The 19703-nt window shown below is 40.1% G+C and overlaps 1 protein-coding gene across 2 annotated transcripts in view; it reads right to left on the reverse strand.

Annotated features, from left to right (window-relative positions):
* GLIS1 (GLIS family zinc finger 1) overlaps positions 1–19703 on the reverse strand; it is a 258432-nt gene that overhangs the window by 33177 nt on the left and 205552 nt on the right. For both annotated transcript variants that reach the window (XM_067535552.1, XM_067535553.1), the window contains exons 5-7: positions 11245–11406; positions 6628–6738; positions 2857–2989 (exon numbers count right to left, since the gene is read on the reverse strand). In XM_067535552.1, the coding sequence (XP_067391653.1) occupies positions 2857–2989; positions 6628–6738; positions 11245–11406 (406 nt within the window). The remainder of the gene's footprint in view (positions 1–2856; positions 2990–6627; positions 6739–11244; positions 11407–19703) is intronic.

Consider the following 19703-nt stretch of genomic DNA (forward strand, 5'->3'; position numbering starts at 1 on the left):
TAAAATGATTTCTCCACTTTCCTACAGTTCCCACATCTTCCTGCCACACTGAATGAAGGAATGTAATAATACCGTAGAGCACTGTGTGTGTCATCACAAAAATCCCAGTAATATCATGAGCATTACGGGTCACTATCCGTTCCCATTGCATCTTCTTCTCAGTGAGTTATAATTCAACTATTTTAATTTACAATAGGCTAAAAATGGGTATATAATATGTCAACCAGGATACTGTATTTCTGAAGCTCTGGACTGGTAAAAAGCTGGAAATCTTTTGTAGATTCAGGTGCTCCTCAGAGTTGGATGCCATGTGATGTGTGAGGAACTCAGTGCCAGGAACTCTTTGGACTGTAACACCACTTCACCATGGACTCACAAAGTCATTTAGGGTTTAACTATATTAGAAAACTTGTACCAATGTAATTAAATCCATTTAAAATTGATCAATGACACCAGTGCAAACCTCTTCTATAGATGCACTTAAACTGGTTTACATTTCACTTGAATCTGTTTAAACCTTGCTTAAAGTGACTTAAATTAATGCCATATTAATCTACGTTGGTTTAAATATGTCTGTGTTAAGGGTTCCCCCCCTGTCGCTAGATTGATTTGCACACCTTTTCTAATACAGACCAAGTCTCAGACTCAGATTTTCAGAAGTGGCCTCCCTCTGTTTTTGGGTGGCTCACTATTAAGAGCCAACTTGAGACACTCATGATGCCCCCCACTCTGTGTACTGCAAACTGGCCTCAGCTCTTATGCCTGGAGTCCATGCCCATGCCCCCGCCCCCCCTCCCCGTGCAGGCCTACAAGGACCATGGACAATCTATCTATAACTGGCATTTATGTGGCTAGCTATTTAAAAAAACACAGAATGAAAACAGCCAATTAACGTCTACTGCATCCCTTCTCTGGAGACTGTATCCGGACCTACAAGGTGATGGATGCAAACTGATGTAATGCATCTCTTCCATTTCTAACGTGCATCTGTGGTCAAAAGAGCAAATAAGATGCTAGGATGCATAAGGAACAGGATGGAGAATAATACGGAAAATATTATAATGCCATTATATAAATGAATGGGATGACCTCATCTGTAATGCTCTGTGAAGTACTGGTCACCCCATCTCAAAAAAGGATATACAGGGGATTCAGAGACAGGTGACAAGAGTGATTAGAGCCTGGAAAAAGACTGAAGAAAGATTGAAAAGATTGGCACTGTTTACCTTAGAAAAGAGACAAATACAAGGGGTCTGGTAACACTGTATAATATGAGTGGTCTAGAGAAGGTAGATGCTTGTGTTCCCACTCTCTTATAACAGGAAAAAGGAACATTTAATTAAACTGAATGTTGACCAATTCAAAACTGATAAAAGGAAATACTTTTTCACCAAACATGTAGACTGTGGAACACACTGCCACAGGAAGTTGTTGAGGCCAAGAATTTAAGATTCAAAAAGAGACTGGACATTGATATGGACAAAAAGAACATTCAGAATTATAATAATGTTAACAAAGAATTTGGAAGGGATATAAAACCTCATGTTTCAGGTTTAAGTCAATCTCTAATAATTAGGGATTATTATTATTTGTATTGAAGTAGGAGCCTCTGGACCAGGCCCCTATTGTGCTAGATACTGTACAACACAGAACAAAGAGTCTGTCTTGGCCCCAAGAAGCTTACAATCTAAATAAGATGGGGGAAGATTATTCTACATTTGCCTATTGCAGAGTGTCTTGCACCTTCCTCTGAAGCATCTGGTGCTGGCCATTTATGGAGACAGACTATTAGATTAGATGGACTGTAGGTCTGATCCAATCTGGCAAATCCTATGTTAAGAACTGCCACAGTATTTAACTGAGTAGTATTGCAGTATCAAAAGAAGAATGTCATCAGTTCCACTGATAACGTATCACAGCCGTAGTCATCATCAGCATCATACCAAATAAAGACACAAGAATCCAATATGAGATCAGTGAAAGTCAGAGCCCAGTGGTCAGGGGCCCACTGTGACTGGGTGGGAAAGGGAATGTAGAAGTGTTGGGGCTAATCTGTTTTCATCATTTTAAAAAAAGAGTGAGAACTAGATCCACAAAGGGATTAAGGTGCCTAACTGCCACTCTAGGGGGCTAAATCCAAAATTTAGATTCCTCCAAACCCCTGCTCAAACCCCAACTCAGATCTGCCCTGTAGGTACCTACATTTCCATTGGTAAAGACCCCTAGGAGCCTAAATTTCTATGGCTGGGCATGCACAAAGCCACACTCTCACACCTCTGTCAGCTCACCCATGAAGAGACAGCAGGGATGTTTTTGTAATGGAAGCAACTCCTGCACTTCAGATAACATGTACACGCCACTACAAGGTCATAGGGAGATTTTACAGAAGGGTTTTTTTGGGGGAGTTGATGGGGTCCTACTGTTAAAAAATAAAGGAAGTTAAATACAAGAAAATTTCATTAGAACAAAGCAATACATTTAGAATAAAAGGCTATGGCTTTATTCATATATGGCCATGTTATCCCTAACTGGCACAGCACATAAAGGCTTTGTCTCCACTGCCAAAAAAGGGATGTGTTTACCGTGGGATATGTTTGTGAGCAGGTTGGGCATTTGTATACTACGGAGGGCCAGTGCAAATTAAAAGCTATTGAGTATTTAGGTCTGATTTTCAAAGATGCTGACCTACAACTTCATATAAAATAAAAGAGCCCTAATTTATAACCTACAGAATTATTTCATTCTGTTTTTTACAATCTTAAACATGTTGGGCTGATTTTCCACAGTGGCACTCGATCTTCAATAATCCTTACTTAATATGACACATCACACCATATTTATTGGAATTATTCTTACCTGCTATTAAGTCATGGTGACCTATAGATCTACCACACTTCCCATCCAAAATGTGTTGTGAAGATGTGTGGAGTTGCTGTATAGCTAAGCATTCACTTAGTACATCTTGTTCAATATCAGTACATGAATGTAGCTGCAAGAGGAGGATAAAACAAAGAGATCTTATTTCAAAGTAAACCAAACTGTAACTAATTGAATTCATACGGCTGCTTGGTTATAGCCTACATATAGAAGGAAGGAACAAAATGTCATTCTTAGGAACTCAGTGTAATTGAGGATATACCTGGTACTAAGTACTTCTAATTGGAGATCATTAGGTTTTCTTAAGAACACAAGTTAAGTGCTAATCTTAAATCAACAGGATTTTGGTTCAGAAACATAATGTGCCCTGTTTCTTCAAATTTTATGGCATAATTTATCTACATATTTCTAGCTCTCTGTAGTGAGATTGTTGTAGGGGGTTCTTTGGCAAAAGGATTGCATTACTTTTGTAACTGACATTTGGAAAGCCTTTTGATAAGGAAAGAAAGGTGTTTGTGCTTATCAAATTAGAACTGGCGAAATAATGCACTGTCAGTAATGTTTAAGAGGTATCACCAATATGTCAGCTGGTTTCCATGTAAATCAGTGCTCTGGCAAAAGTGTCTGAAGCATGCTCTGAAAACCACAATGTCGATCATATTAAAAACAGCAGGAGAGGAGAATTAAGAAAGAAAAGCATTTCTAATTCTCTTTCAAACATGCTTATGTTGCCAAGCGTTTGTCATAATATAGTGCTCAGGTTACACAAACAGCCATCATATTCTGTGGCCATTAATAAATAGTTATTGTTTTGAAGTTTGCAGTTTTGCATACCAATCTCCCCTGGGATTAGTCATTCTAAATGCAAGGCCCAGGCAAACCTATTTAGAGTTCTGCTACCCAGGCATTTGTTTGTTTAAGATAAATATCTAGCATTTTGGATAACAATCTGCAGCTGAAGCCAATAAAACTTTAACTACTACTAAATTAACCACTAGCATCCTAGATTTTGTTCTCCTAAAAACAACTGAGAAAGATCTAACAATCCTCCTCTAAGGTATGGACTAAATATTCATGGCCCTCTGATGTAAATCTCTGCTCAGAGCATTTTTTAAAAGTCAAAGATTGTGCGTATTGGGTAGATGTCTCAAACGTGTGGGCAGAGCAGCCTGTTCATTTTTCTTTCTTGGCTAAGTCACTTCTACTTAGAACTCAGCAAGTGCAGATAACAATGGACAGCTCTCCCTTGCTGAATCACAACCGCAGATGATGAAGCAAGTAAAAACAGCCCTTTTCTCATTCTTCCTGGTTCAGACTGGAGATGGGAAGAGACTGGAGTCAATTTTAGTAAGACTGAACAATACTTTCAATGTTACATTTTTCCCTTCCAGTATGTTTAAGTGACATTTTTTTTTGCGTATTACTTCTTTTTGATGATACCTGCCTTGCTTCATTTTCATAGAAACCTGATCAAAATACACTTTAAATCTTCTGCTGTCTTGAGAAGCCCTTTTAATAAAAATCCTGAATGGCTCCAAGATCTCCAAACATAAATCTCAATCCTATAAACTGCTACCCATGTACTTGGAACCAGGGGGACTGCACCCATCTCTAGAGTGAAGGACGTGCGTAAGTGTTTGCAGGGTTTGGGCCCTATGGCCCAATCATGAAATCCTGACTACTAATGAAATCACCTCCTTTGTGGGGAAATCCAAAGAGGAGATTGGAAACGCCTGGGCTCTCAAACCTTTTCATACTCTACTTTGGAGCTAATAGGTCCCATGTGATCTGGCTGCCAGGGTAAATCAACAGATATAACCGCATCTCTCCGCAGGGTCCCGACGTCAGCATGGCTTAGCAGAAGAGCTCTGCATCTCTATTCAGCGTCCTAGAACCTGACATGCTGTTAACAGGCCGCAATAAAAAACGGTGCGCAGAAAACACTACAAAGGAGCTAGGGGCAAAACCACAGAATTGCAAGGGAAGAGGAAAGATTAAACAAGAGAGCCATTCCACTAGGACCCAATCTGCTGGCAGAACCCTTCCAGCAGCCAGCTTCAGCAACCCCCAGGGAGAAACAGGTTTTGAGCAGGAAGGTGTTTCTGCGCTGTAAATGCCCAAGGGGGTCAGGGAGGATGATGACACAGAAAGCCGTCTTCCTCCTGGCTCCACTACCTGCCTTCCTTCATCATCTCTTACATCAGATTCCTGGAAATGCAGATCTGAAACCCTATGTAGGGAGCTACTGGGTAGAGGGACGCTGCTGCTGTCGCTTCATCTCCTGTCCCTGCTGCATTTACTTCTTGTTGTGATTGGGCTGTTCCCAGCCTCTCCTTGAGAAGAGGGCGATTAGATCAGTCAGCCATCAGTCTGTGTCAGGCAAAACCCACACTGAATTCAGAACTCTGCGAGTTCTACCAGATGAGGACACCTGATCATTGTAGCTCATAAGCTGGGACTCATCCCTGACTCTGGCCTCTCCTAGACATGTACACCTAGGCCATTTCCAAACCTCTTGCCTCTTCTTCCTCCATGCCATGACCAAATCCGACCCTTTTTCTCTGTCCACATCATGAAAACTCATCTGGGCCCTCATCATCTCCTGTCCTGACTATTGCAGCTGCTTTCTCTCTGGCCTTCCTGACACCCATCTTGTTTCTCCTTGATCCGTTCAAAATTCTGCTGCTAAAATAACCTCCATTGTGATACTGTCACCTCGCTCTTTGAGTCTTTCTACTGGCTCCTGCACTTCACTCCATTAAATACAAGCTTCTGGTCCTTACCTGTGAGGCTCTTCACTACTAGCTGCTCCCTACCTGTATCCACTCTTGGGTCTTTGTTGTGTTGTCACCTCCCATCCACTCCACGCATCCTTAAACCTCACCTTGCTGGGATGCCTACAAAATTCTTAACAATGTCTTGGCAGCTGGTGTGCCATGACTGCTGCTTATGACGCTAATCACAATTGCCTGATTGTTACCTTATGTTCCCCCACACCTCCTCATCTGTTGTATCCACATGTTATATCCTCAGACTGTAAGGTATTTGGGGCAGCAACCATCCTTTCATTAACTGGAGGATAATGCCTTACTACAATAAGGGCCTGGTCCTTGACTGGAACCTTTAGGTGCTACTCAAACAAGAACAACGAATTCAGGAGGGAACGCAGAGAAACCAGTGGTTTTTCACAAATTACAAGGCTGGATGGAATGCTAGTAAATACATAACGAGCAGTGTGGGTTTGAAATGATCTATATTGCATTTAAAACATAGGTCCAATGATCCCTCGAGGATGTTTTTTTCTAACGTACTAAAATATCACAACTTTCCTGACATTTACAAATTATTCAGATATGGGATTCACCCATGTTTTAAATGAGCTGCTAAACTAAGTGACCCATTTGATTTCAAAGGGTTTGGGCATGAATGACAGAACTTGGAGTCATATGTTTGAAGGATGAACGGGGGGGATTTGAAAGAAGGGCCTAGCTTAATAGTGCAGAGCAAAACGCCCTGCAAGAGGAAAATATAGCATAAAAAATCACTGCAACAAGAAAATGGGAGTCTGACTGGCAACAGCAATTAAAAATCATCAGGAAACTTAACTGAAGATCAATTTTCTCCTAGCAACAACACAGTGAAATCCTGATTTGAAATATATAAATCACAGACCAATTAAAAACAAACATATTGATGAAATTTCAGTAAATGTTCATCTGTGCACGCCACAGTTTTGATCGATGGCCTTACCTTCTTACGCACCTGTTGTTCTTTGGCAGAATGAGCTTTCACATGTTTGCGCAGGGAACTTGGATCCGTATAGCGTTTGGAGCACCCGGGAATCTGACAGGCATATGGTTTCTGTAAATGTGTGGAAAAGAAAAAGAAAGGGAAAGATTTCAGCGTTTATGAGCACCTACGTTTATAATTCGAAGCCTGAGTTCAACAATTAGAATACAAAATAGCTAGGGACTATAATTTATGTGAAAACATATTGTAAAACCCCAAGCTGTTTGCTCAGCTTGCAATCCCTAGTTTTGCAAATACTTCTGTGTATAACAAGTCTGGCTGTGCGCCAGCCGTGGTGCGCACAGAACAGCAGTGTCAGCTCAGATCCTGAACTCAGTCCAAATACTGAGAGCACTTAACACATCTGTACTCTTACACTTTCAGGGATTGATTACTGGACTGAATTAAATCATAATGAAAAATAAGTAGTTGGGTTTTGAAAACATCACAGTATTTCCACTTTTTGCAAGTGCAAAAATGGTACCTTTTTGCCTCTTTGGAGAGGTATCTATTTTGTATGCAATCCACTCAGTAGGTGACACAGCATTGCAAAAATCTTTAAATATAATTACAAAAAAAGAGAAAACTTGGTTCCTGATTCTGACTTCTCATTGGTTTTACACAAACAGTGTCATGTATGCTGCAAAGCAAAAAGTAAGGCATTAACACTGGGGTGCTTTCATACATTCTTCCCAGCTCTGTTTTAAATAACACAAACACTATTTACACAATTTATACTTATGCAAACAAACAACACTAAATACAAACATTACATGGAATCAACATGTACAGAAAGACCCAGCACTGTTGAACTTGCCAGGGAAAGACCTTTCCAGCTGTGAATAGCATCGGCCAGATGTTACCTCTCCTAGATGGTACAACATGAAGATCTTCCAGTGGCAAGAAGAGCCTAGTTTAGCTGAGCACTTCCAACGGATTCCTTTCACTTCTCCGACCAGTGGGAAGAACACTCCTCTCTAGCTGGAGGATATCAAAGCTCCTTCCTCTTATAACAGAACAGCTGGAGGGTCCTCAGGTAAGGTCCCTGCTAATGCAAGCCTGATCAAATTCCTTCTCTGGCTGTGCCACCACCACCACTGGGCCCTGACAAACCAAAGGCAACTTTTAAACTCTTGGGTAAATGGTAAACGAATGCGTTATTCCCAAGGTCAAATAAGCAGACCCTAGGTCCTTGGTCCCAATCAGGTGATAACAAATGATCGCCTCATGCCAAGCCTCACAAAGTCTCCAACCTGAGCTTAATTTTGCTGGGGGGTTTTCTGTGGCTCTTTGGAGCTCGCTTGCCTGCCCACCCGTCCTGCCGCTGTACTATGCCAGAAGGGCCTCAGCACGCATGCCAATCAGTTCTTTAAGTGCTCTCCCACAAGATTTGGTTTGGCCTTTCACCTCTGTGCTTTGATCACCTTTGAGGGCTGATCTCCAGGAGCTCAGAGTCCAACGCTGGAACCCCCTCGCTTTCCATAAAACAGCAACTTTCACCTGTGGTGCAAAGGGCACACAAGCCCCTTTGCACTACTCAAGCCTTATGTAATGGCAGCAACCCCTTTGAACCCTTAGTTTGTGCAGAGGAAAGCGAGGCAGGCATGATTCTGCGCCCCAACACAGTGTAAATGGCAGAGGGGGACTGCAATCTATAGTCTGCAGTTACCTTCCCATGCTGTGCTTCTGGCTTAGATCAAACCCTACACTTCATTTGGATACAGCCCAGTTACTCCAGTTTGGTAAAGATAAAATGAATTTCACCAGCACTGGAAGAGTGATGACACCCTTTTCTATTTCCAACACAGATAACTTCCCTAATTCAGCTTTCACTGTGGGAGTAAATGCCTCTTACCACATGACCTAGTAATTTCAGTTATTTCATCAAATCAGTCCAATCTAGCAGGTCTCTGTAATTATTTACACATTCTCCATTCTGAGAAGATAAACGATGGATTGACCTACATGCGGAGTTTTAAATCAATACCAAATGCGCTCCACAAAAAATAAGAATCCCTATAAATCCCTTTTCTTTCTAGGCGCCTCCAGAGGATAAGTAGTCCTGTTCCTTACACCAGCAGGAAATTTCCAAAGGAATAATATGATCATTCACCAACTTGAAGCCTTAAAAGCTAACGTAATACCTACCCAGAAACGTACATAGGAAAGTAGATTTATTGAAAGTGTCTGGAATACACAGAGAACAGACCCTGAGGAAGAACTATGGAAACCTTTAACAAATTCTTCAGTGCAGGGGTTCCCAAACTCTACCATGTTGCGTACCACCAACATAAAACGCCACCACCTATAGGGGTGAGGGGAAGGGGTGGGGCTGAGAGGAGGGAGCAACCGCTGTGCTGTTTGGGGGCGGGGCTGGCGCTGGAGCGGCTCCTGGCCAGTCATTGCGGCTCCTGGCCAGCTGCTGTATGTCCGCGGGGAGGGGGCAGAATGGCCGGGCCACCACACTGCTTTGGGGGCTAGGCTGGCTGGACGCATACCATGGGGAGGTAGCCTGCGTACCACCGGTGGTATGCATACCACAGTATGGGAACCTCTGCCTTAGTAGAAGAACCAGGAGGGTATTTTTCTAGCCATGGTAACGCTATTAGTGATGAGGAAACCAGATCAGAAAAATGCACATCCTTAATAGCATAAACCTTTTTGCTTGGACATTCACACAGTCCTTTGATATGTAGTCAGTTTAAAAAGGGGTCCCTGGGTCCTCTGGGCTAACATTACATCCAATCTTTACATTAATACCATACATGTATCATTAATTGCGCATACTAACATTCTAAAACAGGCAACACACCAAATAAAAACTGCAGGTCTTAAATGAAGCAGGCAAATGAATGTTAGTTGCAGCAGAATATGAATATAGTGAGAATTTCAAAGACTCTGTGGCAGGGAATATGTATGAATAAGTATGAATAACAGTTTCTGGCACTTTGGAAAGTTAGTTAAAAATGATTACTGTACCTTTGTGCTGATGTACAAGCATTTCAGAGATTAAAGAAACAGAGAAAAGGAGAAGAAAAGAGAGAGCTAAGTTAAGAGATTTCTTTGCAATAACACTTAGATCAACAGATACAAGAACTCTGGGTTATATTGTTCAGTGTACTATATAATTGTACAAAAGTGCTACTAAAAGATATTCCATTTGCAAGTCAAGCTTACAAAAATTTAAACACATATATTAACTTCAAGCACTTAAACATCAAAAATGTGTCTCCCATACAGTATATTCAGTTTCAAAAGAGACACATTTTAGAACTAATTACAAATTCAAATATTTCAGGTTGACTTTCAAATAAATAAAACATTGTTATTGTAAGTGTGCTTGGGTTTGGAAAATGTGACTGACTCGCTTCTCTTACTTGTTTGTTTTTGCAAGGCATAATGTACATTACACATTCCTTAATGCTGCACTGTCTGAAATGTGTAGCTGCTTAAAAAGTAAATATCAATTAAACTCAAAAGTTCTGCCCCATAAACACTCATCCAAACGTTAAACCATATATTCACCTCTTTGAAAAAGACAAAGGAATGACTCTTGCTGTTATTCTTCACAAGTTCTAGGCTGGGGACTTCATTGGCCTATGATGTTGTCTGCTTGCTTCCTTTGGCCTTAAAATGGGTGAATCAATCGTATCGGGGTCTAGGGCAACCTCAGCACATATGAAATATTTTAGAATGGTTACTTTAAAAAAAAAAGCCAACCTGAAGAAAGGATGGTACGTCAGAAACCCAAACATCCTTGACAGAAGCCAGCTAACTTGGCCTTTTTATTGCGCAACATGGAGAAAGGCACATTTTGTGTCTTCTTCCCCATGTTAACCCCTTGCAGATACACTTAGGTAGAACTCCATTTTTGAGAATCGCACTGCACATCTCAACTGGGATATTCTGCTCTCCGTGCATGCTCTCCAAGTGAAGCCCATCACTGAAGTCAACAGAAAAACTCCCATTCACATCCGTAGGCTTTGGAACAGGCCCCATGTTCTGTGCATGCAAGGAGAGTAGAACATTAGAGTCAAGGTCTGCCATATGTAAGTGCGAGAAGAACTTGGCCCTAATGGTTCCTTTTCAGTGCAGTTAATCCTTAGCATTATTAATACAATCACACATGGTTGATGCATTCTTGTCTAAATTGTGTCCATTAATTTATTTTCTCTTGAGATGTTTGCCATGTTCCTGTGGTCATTTAGATCAGACTTTCTCAAAACAAGCAAGAAAACTATTGAATTTCTTACAGCAACAATTTTTCAAGCCTTGATTCTGCCACCTTTACTCACAGAAGAGTACCTTATTCTACAAGCAGTTCCTCGCGGTGAGCAAAGCTTACTCCATGAGTAAATTACTCCCCAGTTTGAGTAAGGGTAACAGAATTTGGCCATCAGTGGTTAAAGGAGCAAATCCTTTATTTAAAAAAATACATGGAGCTAAAAATCAAAGCATCTCTTACTGAGACATTTTCATGAAATGGAAGCTGCCATATGCCAGTTTCAATGCAGATCCTGTACAAAGCCTGTTTAAACTCTCTGTGCAAGCCACAATATGAAATAAGGTAATGCTTACAGTATCCAGGTGTGTGCGCTGGTGCTTTGCCCGATCGCTGGAGTTACTGAAAGCTTTCTGGCAGCCAGGGTGCTGACATAGGTAAGGTTTCTCTCCCGTATGACTCCGCAGGTGAATCTTAAGGTTTTCAAGCCTAGAGAACGCCTTGTTGCACCCTTCAAACTGCAATAAAGCCATAAAACATCTCTGTAAAACTTTATTAAATAAACCATGTGAAGCCACAATGAGTACAGTGAAAAACCCAAGCTAGACATGTAATAAATCAAGCAAAACTCAAACATCTGCTGAAATGTATAAGTGAAACACAACATTTTGTGCTGTTAATTTCATCTATCACAAAAGGCCTGGTGTGTGGATAGATAATACTCTATTATTATAAATATCTTACACATGCAGTGTGCAGGGCTGAACCTTAAAAACGTGGTTTCAGTAAGGAAGTTTAAAGAAAGAACAAGCGTTCTCTTACACAGTGTTTTTAACATGAATTGGCACAAGAACCTATAACAATCAGCTGCCACACACACAGAACTGAGAGAATCTGTGTGGCATGGAAGAAAATCTTTTCAGAGAGCTGAAATGCTGCACAGTGCGTAGTATAAAATGGGCTACAGAAGATTCGATCCACCTCCTGATCCACTCAAACTAACTCTCCTGTTGCTATGCAACCTTTTCCTCTGTCCTCCCAGCACCTGGCATCCTAACTGCTTGCTCTGTTCCCAATATTTATACTGCCAGTGTCCTGAGCAATTCTGGTTTTTACTGTTCTGGTTTCATTAAGAAAGCTTAAAGTGGTAGTATATAGTGCTGTGTAGCATCTATAACAGATCATATTGGTCAAGAACCAATACAGATGAGGATAGGCGGTATTAAGAACTATGAAAAAGTACTACTGTTCATGAGTACATATATGTCAGCCTTACAAAATTATCATGAAAACTCACCAGCTCCGACACTCGGTTCCACTGGAGAGTGGGCAAATAGAATTTTGTAAGGTTGTGTGTGTGTATTAGTACTTGCGTATATACAGATAAACAGATACTCACACAGATTCTATAGACACATGGACAATGAAAATGATCATTTAATTATGCTTCCTGTTTTACTAGTGTAAAAATATAAGATCTGAAAGAGAAAAAGAATGTGATGGTACAAATAATACGGGAGTACTGATTTTGCACAGTACTGAGTGTTTCTTACTAGTTGATGGGTGCCTTCAACTCCCATGGACAAAGCTGAGGGTACTTAGGGCCTGAACTGACCGAAGTAAATTGAAAGGGCTGTTAGATCTTTGCAGAAACATACTATCTAACTGCAAGTGACATTACCAAAATATGAGACATTTTTCTAGTTGGTTTTGTTACTATAAAACTACAGGATTCCAAAGTTGATTTCTAAAATTTATGTTATTAACATGAACTGGTATATTTGTGAACCTATATATAATTTATATCCTATATATAATTTATATAATTAATTTAATTTAATTAATTTAATTAATAATCATATATATAATTAATTATCCTATATATAATTTTTTTTCCCTTGCAACATCAACCCCTCTCTCGGAACTGAAATACAGATGATTTGGTGTCAAAGAAATACACAGTCTAGTTAAGGATTAAACAAAAGCATCATAGCCTCAGTTCTAGTAACACTCCCGCTGCACTACAAAACAGATTGGTTAGAATGGTTTCTTTTATTGGTTTCTGATACGGATGCTAATCTGTAGTTTGAAGTATGTGATGATAGAATTTGTTGGTATCTGATACATATCAGGAAAGGCTGAGTTAACCAGTTGGCCTTATTGAATTTCCTAACTGGTCATCAGCTTGTTTCTTGCCATAAAAATCTGTATCATTGAATAAAATGTGTTAAACACAATAGTCGTCTTTTTGTCACAATACAAAAAAATTAGCAACACAGACTCAGATGGCCCTCCCAAGTCATGTGGTTAGAATCAACCAAATGTACCCTGGTACCTTGTATTTTTTGCAGCATTACCCATTGCTCTCTTAGAAGTACATAATCACACTTTTGAAATACGTTCCTCTGTTTCGCTTTGCTTCAAGACAAGACTGCAGCTGTTTTTTAAAAGCCTGTTACATTTCGTATTTCCAGATGTTTTGCCTGGTCCCTATTTTACACAACAAAAAACAGAAGGAAACTCCCCTTCGTGTAGTAAATAAAACGATGGATGCCAAATATCTGATTTGGCATGGCAAATTCTATGGGCCAAAATCTCAGCTGGTGTAAAGTGGTATAGCTCCATACACTTCAAAGGAGCCACACAGATTTACCCCATCTGAGGATGTGGTTCATGTTCCTGTTTTGTAAGTGATATTGCCAAGACGTAAAATGAGACTGCCAAGGAAATGTTAGACCTGCTTGCTGCATTTTGCACTAAAGTCTACGTTCATTCAAGGTAGTATTAACTGGAGCTGTACTTTTCCCTCAAATACTGGATGCCATATATTTATTGTGTGCCTTTTCATTTAGTAAGTACTGTAACATGGACTAGCATGAGCCTGCTCTTGTGAAGTGCTAATGGAAGTTAAAGATACTTTCACACACACACACACACCTAAAGTCATTACAGTCTGATGGTGGTCACAGTCTAGTACCTATGAACAAAGTACCACCTGAGTGGGCACCGCTTATGGGACCAGAATGAGGTGGTACAGCTGATGAAAGAATTGGTCTAGCATTGTTCTGCTGGTGTATTAATTGGAGTGTGTGACAGGGAAGGCACCCTTCTTTCTATTACGAACATGGAAAAGCACCTTCTTTATTTGTGATGTCTGACTCCCCAATTCTGTACAATAAAGGAAAACACTGGATTTCAGCATCAATGAATGAACTGGACAGAAAGAGCAGACTATTTATACAGCAGAGAGAAAGCTTCTATTTACACATAAATATCTTGGTAATCAGCAATGACAGGAAAGCAAACAGAGAAAAAAGTACATGACAGCTTAATGAAGCCTGGGTAAAATATTAGGGGGAAAATTCAGGGCTGGCAGAAAGCAGCCACTCTATTCAAGCCAAATGGAGTTGTGCCTGCTGATGCCAGCTCTGAATCTAGTCATGTATTTTTTTTCAAAATTGGCCAAGTGTAACTGTGGCCTGCCAGTTTCTTAAGATGACAGCTCTGGCTACTGACAGAGAAAGGGTCACATCAACAGACACAGACTGATGACGGCCGATCCGATGGAGTGGACAAAATGACCTGCATTCCCTGAACGGCTTTTCATTTTGTGGACCGTATTTTGTGCTTGGATGCACAAGCCGCTCTGCGTACTACAAATTAACACAAACACACACACAAGCCCAGGGCCAGCTGCTAAGGTTTTGCCATTCTGGGCAAACTGGAAAGCTTCTGCCTTTCCCAGTCACTCCCACATTAAATGGTCTCTAAAGCTTCTGTTAGCCTGAATATTTTGCTGCCCTAAGCAGTTGCTTATTGTGTCTAAATGGCAAACCTGGCCCTACACACACTCACAGATATATATCAGATGATATATGTCAAAATTGCCAACTTTCTCCCCACCAGCAATCATGACCACTCCTCAGAACCAGCTGGAAACAAGTGACCTATCGCCTCAGAAAGTCTATTTGTCCCGGGATCCTCTAGGAACCTTGGATCTCTTTTGGAGAGGTGCAGGGAGGCTTGGAAGATTCCAGTGAGCCATGGCAAAATAAAATAAACAAACAACAGGAAAAAACATTACAAATACTGCAAAACTTCAGACAGCAACTTCAGAAATAAGCAACTTGAGACTTGCAAATTTTTCAAGTTCCTAGTCAAGAAATATGCTGAAATTCATTGAAACATAAAGTAATCGTGGCACATCTGGCATACCCAAAACACCAAGGCAACATTTTGAAAATGCAACTCATGTCAAGAGTCTCCATGACCATATTCCTCCATTCTCTTCTCAGGTCACGTTTACACAGGGTCACTCAGGAAAATCAAGACAAATCAACTAAAGCTATGTAGTCAAAACACACACGTTAAAGCATTTTAAGCCCCTGTATGTGCGTTATAGTAGACTAAAGCCACTTAACTCCTGAATGAGATAGAGAGTCATTGTGGGATCTTGACGTACCATGTGATTTCTAGAGCATTGTCAGTTAGCTCCACTCTCTATGGCCAAATGTAAAGTATAAAAAAGTTCTGATTAATCCAAACGAGTTAAGGGTTCAGTCCTGCCCCTACTGATGTTCGTGGCAAAACTTCCACTGGCCAATGTCCTAGTCCACCAAAACCCTTAGGCACCTGCATAACTTGAAACATATAAGAAGTTCATTGACTTCCATGGACTATCCACATGCTGGTAGTTACACAGAAGCATACTTTGATGAATCAAGATCCTAAGAGGGAGCAGGAGCACATCCTACTCTAAGTGGTCAAAGCTACAGTATCAGCATAAACACCCAAACAAATATGGATTAATGTCTCTCTTTTGAGTTTGGCAAAAAGCTTCTACTTTTGGTCCCCACTGACACCTACTGATAAAATACAGCAAAAACAACGAGAATTCTGTAGCACTTTAAAGATTAACAAATTTAATTTCAGCACGCAGAAGCTTTTGTGGGCTTCAGCCCATTTCCTCAGATGCAGTTGGTAGAAATAATACAGCAAATATTGGCAACATATATAGGAGGAAACATATACATATGCCATATCCAAAGGCATAGACAACAATGGGGTAGGTGGATGAAAGCCGGGTACTTGAGGCCTAATGACAACCATTGAGTAGGAGATGAGAATGGGTGATCAGAGCAATTTACTTCTTGTAATGAGAGAGCCATTCCAAATCCCTGTTTAAACCCAGTTTGAATGTGTCAAGTTTGCAGATAATTTCTAACTCAGCAGTTTCTCTTTGAAGTCTGTTTTTGAAGTTTTTTTGTAAGACTATAGCAAATTTGAGGTCAGAGACACAGTGTCCTGGGAGACTGAAGTGTTCTCCGACTGTTTATGGATGTTATTATTTTTTATGTCTGATTTGTGTCCATTTATCCTTTTGCGTAGTGACAGTCCAGTTTGGCCAATGTACATGGCAGAGGGGCATTGCTGGCACATGATGGCATATTAACATTAGTGGATGTGCAGGTGAATGAGTGTAATTGATGTGGTTAGGACCAGTGACGCTGTCACTAGGGTGGATGTGTGGGCAGAGCTGGCAACGGGGTTTGTTGCAGGGATAGGTTCCTGGATTGGACTTCTTTTAGGGTGTATGGTTGCTGGTGAGTATTTGCTTCAGGTGGGGGGGCTGTCTGTAAGCCAGGATGGGTCTGTCACCCACTGCCTGAACGAGAGACGGATCATCTGCTAGGATAGGTTGTAGATCTTTAATGATGTGTTGGAGAGATTTTAACTGGGGACTGTAGGTGGTGACCAGTGGTGTTCTGTTGTTTTCTTTGTTGGGTCTGTCCTGTAGTACAGTATCAGTAACAGCAAGACTTCCACTTCACTACCCATATCTGTCTTGTATTCCGTCAGTTTGACCTACGGTTTTATCAGTATCTACTGATACTTCATTATCTTAAATTTAGCAAGGTTAGTTATTGCCTTGAACCTTTCCTGCCTCCAGGCAACACCTTTGCCCCATCCTCTGACCATACAATGACCCTCTACTGGAGAAAACTGGGAACCCATGCCTCACTCCAAATATCTGCCACTAAGAGCTATCAGTTGTCTCAACAGAGTCTAAGACCCAACTACAAGGAATTAATGGATAGTTCCCAAAGAACATTGGGATCATATGAACTACTTGATCAACTGAGCAGGCTGCTTATTGTATCTCTCAGACATCTGGTATCAATCTGTCAGTACTTAATCCTACTACCTTATACATTTTTCTTGAGATCTGATGCCAGGGATAACTGTAACAAATGCGCTATAATCCTTTGCTTCTGTAAAAGCACCTAAGCCCTTAAACAGGTTTATAAATAAAAATAATAATTATACTTCTGGAACCCACTTTTGGTTTAGATCACTAATGTGTGCTTTAGAAACCAGCATCCTACATAAACAAAAACATGAATACAAAATGATGCCACTGAGGTACAAGGAATAAAATGCTGCAATTAATTGGTTTTTAATGTTGTACAGGAACATGAAGCTTTCCCCAGAAGCAAATAAGTTGTGCTATTTTTAGGACAACAAATTTGTTCATCAACAGTCATTTTCCCCTATATAAATATTAAATAGTCTATTTAATGCTACAACTCACACAACAGTGCAATTGCTGGTATGTAATCAATTTAAAATGTATATTTATGAAACACCAAATTATGTCATAGTGCTCTAAGCATATTACAATTTTACTTACAAAAACAATTTAATATAACAGTAATTGCTTAAAATGTTTTTCTTTGCTTCCATATTACATCTTAAATGCACCTGAAAATGTCACCATGCAGAATAACAGCGTGTTCCCAATAGGGTTTATATTATCACATTTTTTGCCGTTTTCATAAGCATATTTAATCACAGCCATGTCTAGAATGTCTGTCAGTGGTATAGATCAGAAGAAACAAACTATAAACTAAATAGCTCAGACCATAAGGTGGAGCAATAACTGACATTTTAATCGGAAATGAGTTATGACTGAAAAAGAGAAGCCTTCACAGTTGTAGTGCTAAATAGGTCCAGTGTGCCATTAGAAAAAGCTCATTAATATACACCTCTGCTCTCTGCTGCAAGATCAGTTAAACAAGCTGCCTTTTATTTATAGACCTAAAAGGGAAAGAGCAGGTCATATTGGCTGCTGACATCTCAGACAGCCTACGGGTGGAAAACCCAAAGCATTTAATTCCAAAGCATTTAATATTATCAATAGGAAATCTTATGTCTGGTCAAAATATCTAAGGTCCTTCTCAATATCATGAAATGTTCTTTCTTCCCAGCTGATTGCCAAGTATCAAAACATTATGAATATTTATTGAAATGTGTTATGGAAAAAAAACTCTAAGTATGTGTATTCCATCCAGCCGAAGGAATAACATTTGTGCAAGTCTTTAAAAGCATTCAAGTTTTAAATAAATTGAGCTTAATGTCATATATAAGGCCCCAATCCTGCAAACACTTATGCAACTGAATACCTTTATGGATGTGAGTTGTCCTATTCAATTCAGTGGGGTTTCTTGCGTGCCGGTTTGCAGGATTAGGGCCAAGTCTGTAACAAAGTATTCCAGATGTTCTCCCTTTAAAACTGTTTTTGCTAACTCTTGATCAGAATAATTTTAAATTCTTTAAAGTAGCTACAATGTAAGGACCCAGTCCTGAAAATACATGAATGACTTTACTCATGCAAGGAATCTAATTTCAATCTCAACCGAGAGACTCACATGAATCAAGTATCTGCAGAATCGGGCCCTCACCTTCCCCTAAGAAGCCAATTTCACACCACTAGTTTATGGTTTTAGATTGGCAGAGGTTTTTTTTTTTTTCTTTACAGCAGCTTAATGATGGGAGATATTTGTTACAGATGAAGGAGCTGCCAATTTTTATGTTTTTCTGTGAAGCTTTGAACAATTGACACTTGCAAAATGAATCCTCTACATGATATTTCATTTGTGTCTTATGAAGCCTTACTTGTTCTCATTTTATTATGTGCAAAAAGCCATTGTCAGTGCCCATGAGAAGATGGTGAAAGGGTCCAATAAAGGAAGACTGAAATTCCCTTGTAACAAATACTGATTCAGCCCTGAATTAAAACAGAAACTATAAAAAATAAGATGGTGGTAGATGCAATATGATCTTTAATTCTGTCTAGTTTTAGAGTAACTGCAACCACTCTTTGCTTTGCTTACACAATAGTCTATTGTGGTATTTTGCTTTGTTTACACGGTTAGGCAGTTTAGATATGTTACATTTAACATTGGATGCGTCTCATTCTGAAAATACACAGTAGGTCCTGGAAACATGGTTGGTGAACATATTTCATTTAGTTAAACAAGGATTTGTTTTCTGCCCCTTGTATTTCATCTTTGTAAACTTTATAAGCCCCAGTCGTGCATTCCTAAAAGCCCCATTGGCACGCTGAGCATTCTGGGTGCAGATGGAATGCAGAACCAGACCAACAGAGGCATAACAACACAGTATTTTAACTCATGGAGTTGCTAACAGTATAAAGTCCTGATCCTGCAAACACTTTCGCATTAGAGTTACTTTACTGACATGAGTAAATCCTATTGACTTCAAAATTCAGCAGCTTGTCTACTAAGAACCACCAATAACCCAGAGCCCAACACCCCACAGCTCCGTTCTCTGCTCTCTGTTCCAACTGACTGCAAAGTCTAATTCAATGTCACTCTCCTGATGTTCAGATCCCTTCATGGGACTAACCCTAACCACATAAGCAGGCTGCTTCTTTTCCTGGGGCAACTATGCCCTCCCTGACAGCTATATTGCATTGGAACTATGACAATGACAATCAATGGACAGACTCTTT

The sequence above is a fragment of the Emydura macquarii genome, unplaced genomic scaffold (genome assembly GCF_026122565.2).
Source record: "Emydura macquarii macquarii isolate MOO-44397 ecotype Brisbane River unplaced genomic scaffold, CSIRO-AGI_Emac_v2 contig_3506, whole genome shotgun sequence".
Lineage (NCBI taxonomy): Eukaryota > Metazoa > Chordata > Testudines > Chelidae > Emydura > Emydura macquarii.